The sequence below is a fragment of the Capsicum annuum genome, chromosome 12 (assembly GCF_002878395.1).
Source record: "Capsicum annuum cultivar UCD-10X-F1 chromosome 12, UCD10Xv1.1, whole genome shotgun sequence".
NCBI lineage: Eukaryota > Viridiplantae > Streptophyta > Magnoliopsida > Solanales > Solanaceae > Capsicum > Capsicum annuum.
Genome location: NC_061122.1, coordinates 208,441,918 through 208,452,532, shown reverse-complemented (window position 1 = coordinate 208,452,532; position 10,615 = coordinate 208,441,918). Strand labels below are relative to the sequence as shown.

At 33.5% G+C, this 10,615-nt stretch overlaps 1 protein-coding gene across 1 annotated transcript; it reads right to left on the bottom strand.

Moving 5' to 3' along the window:
* Positions 1-7,797: 7,797 nt before the first annotated feature.
* Positions 7,798-10,252, bottom strand: LOC107849862. The gene is made up of 2 exons (XM_047400967.1): positions 9,857-10,252; positions 7,798-8,399 (listed from the first exon to the last, which is right to left on the bottom strand). The coding sequence occupies exon 2, from the start codon at positions 8,391-8,393 to the stop codon at positions 7,944-7,946; it is 450 nt and encodes a 149-aa protein (XP_047256923.1). The 5' UTR covers positions 8,394-8,399; positions 9,857-10,252; the 3' UTR covers positions 7,798-7,943.
* Positions 10,253-10,615: the final 363 nt, after the last annotated feature.

Below are 10,615 nucleotides of genomic sequence, written 5' to 3'. Positions count from 1 at the left end.
TATCGTCATCAGTTAAAAATGCTTCCTTGATCTTTTGACGATCCCGTACATCCGGGACTAAAATATTCTTATCCGGTGTCTTCTTTCTCTTAAAACACATTTGCGTACTCTCGTAGCAAATCAATACCTCTTCAATGGTGGGGGTTAATTCAACATCCCCGAAGCGAAATACCATGTTCTGATCATCCCAAAAAGTTGTTAGTACATGGATCATTTCGGGCCAAGCATCCATCTCAATCAAAGAAGAAAGATGCCCAATGTGTGTTCTAACGATCTTTCTCTCTTCTGTACCTATTTAATCCCACCACAGTTTTAGGTAATTGTCGAGTTTGGTGACCATCATGAACTTTTCACGAGAATGCAATTGAGCCATATCTACATAAAAGAAGACAAAATAAGCCTTTCCCCGACCCCAAAGGATAATGGATTGAATTTAGACAAGCATATATTTCTTCAACACATAAGCATGGTTCGTCTGTCATTGACTTGGGGTCAAATAGACATAGGGCAGGTTTTCTAATGGGCCCAATACCACGCTTGGATATTGGGTCATCCTAGGCACATGCCTAAAATAGGGTTTTGGTTTCGTTCTATCCTCGGTGTCCAGAGTGGGCTTGGACACTGGTTCTCAAGCGGACAACTTGAGTTTGAAAATACGAACAGCATCAGATGACTCACGTGCTGATAAGCTGTTCGTATTTCCAACATATTTTGGAATTGAACAACAAGGGCCGAGACATCCACGAACCCCAAAACAGTTTATAAGATGCAAGAAATGCTATGAGATGCGATAATAAAACTTTACATAATCGAAACATATAAACACATAAACAGTTAATCAAAGACGAAATAAAACATTCGTTAGAACTTAGTTAGATCCCCAGCAGAGTTGTCATTTCTGTTTTGCGGAGAAATCTTGACTATTTGAGAAAAGTCGCCACTTAATTTTACAAAGGAATTAAGAAACCTTTATAAAGTACTTCAAACAATTCAAAACAGGGAAATCGTTTGAGTTAAGAAATTCTGAGTAAGCGGTTCCTATTAACGTTTTAGGAAGGTGTTAGGCACCTAAAACGTCCGCTAACTTGCGATTATCCGGACTGTTTGAAAACGTCTTTGATTAACTTTCTAAAATTTGATTTATCGAAAAATGGTTGACTTTTAGAAATACTTTGAAAGTTTGCAAAAGTTAATTTTTAGCTAATTCGTTAGGGGATTTGACTAGGTTCGCAAAAAAGGCATGCAAAACAAATAATCAAAAGAAAGGGGAAGGAAGGAGAATTAGTGATTTAGGCTTTGAAGCCCAAATCGCTAAACCTGTCCTAATCTAGTTGGTTTTTCAACCCATTTCTCCTTTCACCTGCCCTATTTCTATATTTTCGAGCCCTTTGGCTCGAGTTTTCGCTTCACTTGTATTAAGTACAACTTTGGCTTCATAGCCCGAATAAATGAATAAACAAATAAATAAGCAATAAATAATTTTAAAAAACACTAATTAAACAAAACAAAATAGTAAATGAGACTTTTGTCTCTTAGCTGCTCCAAATGTAGGCCTTTAATCGCCTCTTAACCGCTCCAAACGTAGGCCTTTAATCTATTGTCCTTCCCTAACTCCATGTGTTCATGTGCCAAGGGATCACTTTTGAGCTTCGAACCTCGAGCTTGGCCCTTAGATGGGCCTCACTGGTCCCATTAAGGAATGCAAAGGAAGAGGGTCTGTTTGGACTCTAGGCGAATTCATGCGGAGGAAAGAAAAAATATATATGAGTTAATAAGCGTTCAAATATTTAGATAACAAAGAAAATTAAGAAAATTTAAAGCTTTCCAGAGTCACTACTTCTATCATCAAGTATGAAGGAGAAACTGGCTACAAGATTAATGAACTTACGACATGTAACTAATTTTGGACCTTTAATATGGGAATCAAAGAGAGCACAATATATCACACCCTAGTAATTTTGCATGGAAATGTGCATATACATGAAACAATTCCATTGAAGGGCTTCAGTTTTCCTAACTTAATGTAATGATCATTAAGTGAAAGCGTTGGATATATAAAAAAAAAGTTTCACTTGTCACAGTATAAAGATGTTACAGCATTTGTTAAGGGACCGTGCATTAATAGTAAGTCGCAATCGATGCCTTTTGTGACTAACTAATAGGTTCAGGTGCTTACTAATGATAAAGAATACACAGAAAACTAAGAAAATTTTAACAACTGGCAATCAAAACACTCACCTAAAGTACAAAACTGAAGGGCAGAAGGTAATTCCCCAAGATGGATACTTTAATTTATGCAAAAGATGAATCAAAGTACGTTCGTTTCAACTCTTTCCCTATATGTTGGACAATATACAAGCCAATCCGACTAACGAAAACAAGGAAGGTCTCACTCAGATCAAGAACACTATCTATTTCCGATACTAAAAATCGAAATGCAATGAAGCAATTCGAATAAACCAATTTATACCAAACTATATGATACTCTTATGTTATTAGGGACAAGAGAACACGGGTTGCGATCTGTTTTGGGAACTTTGTACCTAAAACGTAAGCACGCGGTTTAAGAAATTGATTGAAATGCATAAAAGAAACAAAATTGACGTATAAATCCAATTTCCACTGTCAATAGGTATTCACAGGGACATACGACAATGACGCACCATTTCCATAAGGATAAAACAAAGTTAGATCATTCCCTTTAAATAGGCATACTAAGATATCCCAACTATTGCATTCATCTCCCTAACCCAACCATGCACCGGTAACAAACTCAAAAGAAAAGGAAGGATAAAAAGAATTCAAATATACACACGAAAGACACAACAGATAAAGCTAAAATGAAGGGTGGCAGGGTGCTACTATCAACCTCATTCTCTTTTGACAAACCCAAACGGTTTTAATAGTCAAAATGGCTATTGCGGAAACATAGGATTTTCTAGCCTATTATAGGACGTTTCTTCATCCTTCTTTTGGAATTTGAGAAGCCGAAGGATCTCAAGAGGTGGTCCTATCGAGATCGACAGTTATGACGGCATCCCAACAATAACAATAGACAAGAAAAAACGTCTTACATCAACTTCGAATGAGACAAAACATCACGATGCAATATTAAACAAGAATCAAGACATGAATTTTGACCATAAAAATGGAGATTCAAGACACAGAGAGTACACAAGATAAGGATCCATATTGAAAAGTACTTGATAATGTCGAGATTATTAGACAGACTATAAAATCAAGACGAGAACGGCAGAAACCACACATCAAAAAATTCAAACAGGAAACAACCTAACATAACAACTCCACTAAACATTCTTCCTTACTAAAGAGGAAGCCATGGCCCATTGCAGCCTCTACAGCAAACAACCCAGCCTCATTCAACGACAAACAGATAACTAACTACGAAAAAAAAGGGATGGAGCAGGAAACATTAATATGAAGTAGAAAGAAGGACAAGGGTGCATTTACCTTTCTGGAGAAGCAAAGTGAGACTCGAGCTCAGAATCTACCACCACTGAAAGAAATCTTGTTTGGGGCAGCAAACGGGATGACAAACTATCAGTAAAATCATCGCTATCGGAGTCTCGCGATGTCGACCACCAACGGAGCTTAGTGTTATCAACTCGATACCCTCTAACTAATCAGCTAAATCTCAGAGGAAGATAGAAAAGGAAATTCGTTTGCTAAAAAAATGTTAATGTTGATTCTCTTCTCGAATTCTCGAACCTAATTCTTGAACCTTAAATTTTCACCTCCCAATTTTGAATCCCCTTCAATTCTTCATAATGATTTCTTATTTAGTTTTTTGAAACCCTAGAACCTAAAAAATATCCCCGTCTTTAGCCTCCTAAAATAGCCTTTTATAGAGAATAGACTAGGGTTCGTTTATGGGGGTAAGTTAGGAAAAAAAACAAAAAGGAAATTTAAATTCCAAAATTTTGATAGGTATGTTGTCTAACCGCTTGTACAACCCGGTGAATTTCGAAATAAGGCCAACCAATCCAAATTGGAGAAAGGGGAATCATCTTCAAAAACCAATTAGAAATTTCCACCAATGTACGGATTCGTACAAGTTATCCTGAAAATCACGGAATTTGGACGTTGCTTCGAGGTCCTTCCTCGTCGTACTATCGCATGGAACGCGTGGAGAATACCACAAAAAGGTTGAGGTCGGATTTTTTCATTGGTCGCGGGTTGAAGACGGGTTTGGGTTATTAGGGCTGGTGGATTCGCGTGATGTTGCTGTTGGTGTTTAAGACTGAGGTTGGAGTGTTCTTGTTTTAGAGAAGAAGGGGAATGCAAGGGGTGGGCTGGGTCAAAACCCGGCTGGGCTGGTTACTAAAGGGATATTGGGCTGGTTGGGCCAACTTTAAATGTTGTTGTTGCTGAATGTTAATGGGTCCAATTTAAAATAAAAAGGGGTAGAAATTTGGTAATTTAAAAATTGCCAAACAAAATTAATTTTTAGCCAATTTTACTTAAATCTTAACCAAATTGGATATCAATTTGATCAATTTCATTATAATTTTGATCAACTTGATTTCAATTATGGTCTAATTTAATAAATTGACTAAATTTAATCGAGATTCTATACGAATTGATACCTTGTTTAATCTTGAGCTTCTTGATTTGATAAAATTAAACAAATATTTGTCTAAATAAATTATTTTTGAGAGCAAATCATATTTAAAATCAAGACTTTATCCATTTGGATTTATCCTCAAAATAATCCTTGATTAAAATCCGATATTCCGTAACATAGTTATTTAAGTAACAAAATTACGTAATTTCGTATAAATGAATACGATAATGTATAATCGTCACTTAAGATGACAAACTTGCCCAAATGCATTTTTTTTTTGAAAAATTTCTATTCATACAAAATAAATATTTCGATTTTATCAAAAACCGAGGAAGCTCAAAATTAAACTAGGTTATAGAGGGCAAAAATTAGGTGTCAACAGTTCCTTGTTTAATATGGCACGTATACTTTCATCAATATCATTATCACTTTACGAGCACATATGTGGTGCAAATCTAAGAACTTTTCTTACAATGAATATTTCGTCACGCAGTACCTATACAAAGTAAAACTACAACTTCTTAAACTGTAAACAAAAATTCAAAAAAAATTACCTATGTATTTAACCTAAATAATACATATAACACTCATATGTATTTTGAACAAAAAAATACAAATTCATCACTAAAATAAAATACATATGATATTTGATATGTAAATATAAAAATACAAATGCTACCCTATACCTTGAAATATATATTAAACCTATCAAAAATACAAATGTTAAAAACAAATCAGCTCACTACAATTCCTAAATACATATCAGCAGAAAATAAAGTACATATTAAAACTAGACCTTATTAAACTGTAAAGAACAACAAAACACAATCGAATCAGCAAAAAAATACATATAACATGCATATGTATTTTGATTAGAACAAAAATACAAAAAATACATATCAATTATACTAAAAAACATATAGCCAAATAACTCTTCATGAGTAGTTCATAGAAAAATATATTTTTCATACATGCAACTTATCCAAGTTAAACTATCATCTTCACAAAACAACTTGCTTCAATCCCTAAAAATAAATATCAGCAAAATATAAATACATATTAACTACTTGAAAAAATACATATAATTCTCAACTTTGATAACATCTTTACTTAGAACTGAAAATACTTAACCGTAAATAGTAAAAAAAATATTTACAACAAAGAAATACCTCTTCCTCACTATCTTCTTCAGATTCATCAGCAGAAGAGTTTTGAACATCGCCATCAACCTTACTTAATTCTTTAATTTCTTTAGCTTTTCTTTTTTTCTCGTATTTTTTTATTTTTTTGATCTTTTGGAGAAGGAGTTTTCTTCAACCATTTTTTTTCAAAATTTCAGTCATCTTCACCGGATCATTGCGAAACTTGGACCTAATCTCCTTCGAACTCACAGATTTCTTCGACTGTATAGGATTTGAAACAACTTTAACTACATCTACTTGAGTTAACCCAATACTAAAAGATGGTGCATAATCAAACACCAAATTAATATTTTGTATACCACTATTTGTTTGTGATTTTGATGTGTGTTCACCATTAAAGCATAAAAACCTTAAAATTAGATTTTAAGATGTATTACAGTAAAAAAAAAAAAAGAACCGCTAACATGCAATAACTGAATTAAATAGTTACCTGAAATAGAGAAAGATAATCCTTATCAGATCATGCAAAAGGAAAAAAAAATTAGAAGCAGAAACTGAGTGTTAATGGCGTTAAAAAAGGAAAATATATTTTAAATTAAGGAAAGAGAAGAAGAAAAGTGTGAAAAGGGGGAAATATTCACGTTAACTTCTCTTAGGTGGCAAAAGTAGGGGACCACTATTAAAATAATGCTACTGTTGCTACACAATGTAATTTGATATAACTGTTGTTACTTCTTCGGAGGTAGCGGTACGGACTGCGTATATCTTACCCTCCCCAGACTCCATTTTATGGAGACTACACTGGATTTGTTGTTGTTGTTATTGTTGTTGTAAAGTCAAATAATATTTTAAATAAAATGAAATAATTTTTCCAAATAAAGTGAAAAATATACATGACCAAATTGCTTAAAATTTGGGAAATCACCTAAAATCTTGATGATTGATCCTCTATTGTCCATATTCACCTCTCACACTTGAGATAAATCCACCAAATGTCCTTTTACCTTTTGACGCGTATCATCTTTCTTTTTAGCCCTTTGTGTGAAAAACGTTTTGCCAATAAGTCTATTTTATTCCAACCATTAATTATGAATACTGAAAAGATTTAACAAAAGAGTATGAAGATTGCTGACTTCTGAGTTTTGAGTTGATCTATCTAAAAAGTTAGGAAAAACCCACACTATATAATATCTACTCTAAAGTTATATTATATTGGGGATCGCCAATAATATGTGAATTCATACTTATTATTCAAGCAGTTGGAAATTTTATCAATATCACTAAAATGTAAGTGTTAATATTGAAAATAATTAGCAGTGCATATAATGTGGTTAATCAGTTACTAAGTGTATATTAGCAGTCTACTGATTCAGTTAGTTAGTTAGTTAGAGGTCTTAGCTGTTTGATATCTGTTAGGGCAGTTACTGCATGTGACTAGCACATGCAACAGAAGTGCAGAGTCTATAAATAGATGGTACAACTTGTAATTTGCTGATAAGATCAATAAGAAAATGGCAAAATTGTGACAGAGATTTTAGTCACAAATCTGTCACAAATCATTGATTGTGATGGATTTGTGACGAAAAAATGTGCATCTCAGAACCTTTGGTCATAAAATCATTGTGACAAATTTAATTTTCGTCACAAAATTATTGTGACGAAACTGAGACAGATCTTTCGTCACAATAAAAATTCTTAAATTTGACTTAAATTCCGTCAAAAATTTATAACAGATTTTTGACAAAATATTCCGTTATAAAATAGTGACAGAATAATTTCCTTAACAAATTTTTAAACCTAATCACCACAATTGTGACAATATATTTCGTTACAAATAATTTATGACAGATTAATTTAGTCACAATATGACTCTCTTACCTATATTAGTAACAAATTTAGGATAGATTGTGACAAATTAAATCTGTCACAAATTTTATTTGAATTTTTAATTTTAATAAATAATAATTACAAATACTATGCTCTCTCTCTCTCTCACACACACACACACACACTATATATATATATATATAAAATATACTACGAGATTTATAATACAAAACGTCTGAAGTTAATTAAAACATGCAAAATCAGAACTTCAATAAGCAAAAGTCTACCAATATTTAAAATTTAAAGCATATAACTATCCAAAAAAGTGTGACAATGTTCAAGTCGACACTTCAAGTAACTAAAGTCTCAAAATATTAAACAGCTAAGGGCTAAGCATTAGACGAGTCCCTATTAGGGAGAGTAAGATTACTAAATGAGCGAGAAGATAATGCCATGTCGCTTATCATGCGAGACCATTGCTCCTCCATAGATTTGAATCGATCATCACTTTGTTGCCTTAAACAGAAAACCTCTTGCTCTACTCGTTGTTGCACCTCCAACTCTACACGTTCTTGATGAACTCTCTCTTGACTTTCTCTCATATACGACACCTCTTTCTCAAGTATTTTGATGCGCTCTTCAGCAACGTGATCGGACACTACAGACAAATTGCATGTCATATCTTTATACAAGGTTGAAACTTGAGAGCCCAATCCATACACACATTGTGTTTTTGCTCCACCCACAATATCAAAGTACATGCAATTTATATCGAGTTCTTGATCTTCTGATGAATCATGTGTTGACCCCGAAAGAGCAGTAGCTATGACAATCTCCATTTTATCCTAAAAAATACAAATAATTAGCCAACAAAAATAGTATGAAAATAAAAAAAAATCATGATTTAGTAATATGAACTCTAAATTCAAATATGGCACGCATATATTGACTTGATGTATACATCAAATGCTTCTAAGTTTTAACCTAGCTAGAAAATTATAGATAAAAAATTTTAAAAAAAAATAAAAGCACTTTTCTATATTTCTATACGTGCCCATAACCAAAAGTCACTTCCGGAACTTCTCCAAAATCCTGCTACCAAACTTGATGTGGAATTCTATATACCAATTCACATGGATTTTTTATCTTCTGGATCACATGAAATCAATTACTTAAAACCAAAAAATATAAGAGAAAATTATAGCTCAATTTTCTTGGACCATCTCGCTTATGAAATATACAGTGTGTATAAGTAGAGTATATTTTACACTAAATATACATATACTACATATATATGATACACATACACTATACATATGATATCTTGATAAACTAGATGACCGAAAAGTACATATAAATAAATAAAAACCACCCTCGAAAACCCGAGCAGTACAAGAATATTTTATTTACAAAAACTATTGACCCCTTCTTATAATTACATCCAAAATTTAATTTAAGTAAAGAAATTGCAATTGAAAGCCTTAAGAAACACGAGCTTAAAGGCTTTGGATGTGTCAGTATAGACAGTACTGAGGAAATTTTTAAAGATATATGATTTTGGCTTAGCAAAACTCGGTCCCTCGGCTAGTCAATCACATGTAACTACACGGGTAATGGGAACTTATGGTAATGATGCTCCTAAGTTTGTTCAAACACGTAAACTTGGAGTCTGTTTGGTATAGTAACTCTGCAATTCTACTTCTCTGGAATCACATGTGTCTACATGTCAAAATTTTTAGTTTCCATCAATTAATCCAAGAACAAAGTGCATGGAGTTAGATGAATATTAACTTCAGCCTTCTTATTTCACTTGTACACTAATCTTCTCTTTTCTTCTTCACCCCTTTACATGCTGCAGATTATACTACATTTCAAGTACCGAAATAACCCCATAAAGGAATTAGAACCAGAGAAATGGCCAGATTTGGAGTTTAACGATGACAAACTCAAGCAAATATTCCAATTAGATGAGAAAAAAGATCAATCGACACTAGTTTTCGCTGAGGTATTGATACAAGATCAAGTTCAAACACAAGAACCAAACCACAACAAGAACAACAAGATGTCAACAACAATGCTAGTGAATCGAAATAGGCCACACACGGCTTCACTAAACTTCAAGATTTCAACAAAAACCAGATTTTTAAGAGTACAAGATTACAACAAGTGTAGAGAATCGAAATTGGCCCACACGGCTTCACTACTTCAAAATACAAACAACAATGTCTCAAGATTACAAAAGAGCTATATTGATCTCATGCTTTCAAGATCTAAAGAATGAGAAACTTATTAGCAAACTTACATTAATGCTCTTCGACTTTGCATCAACAAAACTGCCATCCCTTTTTTGGTGCAACTTCTTAAGTATCTCCTATGAATTTGGTTCGCGGCCCATTGGTTTATCCATATTGCTTCAATTCACTGTTCAAATCTGGATTATCACAAAGAAAAGGAGCCCAAAAATGTATTCAGTAAGATAGAGAGAGAAGAAAGAAAAAGTGAACTCAAATGGAAGGGCCCAAGTTGTTCAACGTACTAAGGTATTAATTACTTTCAACATGCTTCCAACATCTTATTAAGTCAAAATATGTAGCTTAATAGTCAAATTCCAATGCATTTGTAATTTTCACAACTATTCTGTCTGTTTTCCAGTCTATATCACTATTGGATACTCATCGATGTACCTTTTAACAAAGGACCAATAAATATCTTGATATGTCCAGGTCAAAATTGTTGCAAATTTTCTTTTATTTTTGGTTCTCAATATTCCTAATGAAGCAAACAAGTGAAGATAGACGTCGCTATAATTCGTTGATATTCAAAATACAACTCCATATCTTCAAGATAAGTAGAGAAATTACACTTCTCAGTTAAGGGTGTTAAGTGGACTGGGTCGGGTCAACTTAGAATCGGCCCATTAAATTTAGTCGGGTTGTGGGACGGGCCGAGTTCGGATTGTGGTTAAGTGGGCCGAGCCGGGTCCGGGTTCAACCGTAAAATTTTTAAAAATAACCCTAACCCGGCCCACTTAACCCAACCCGGTCAAACCCACCTAAACCCA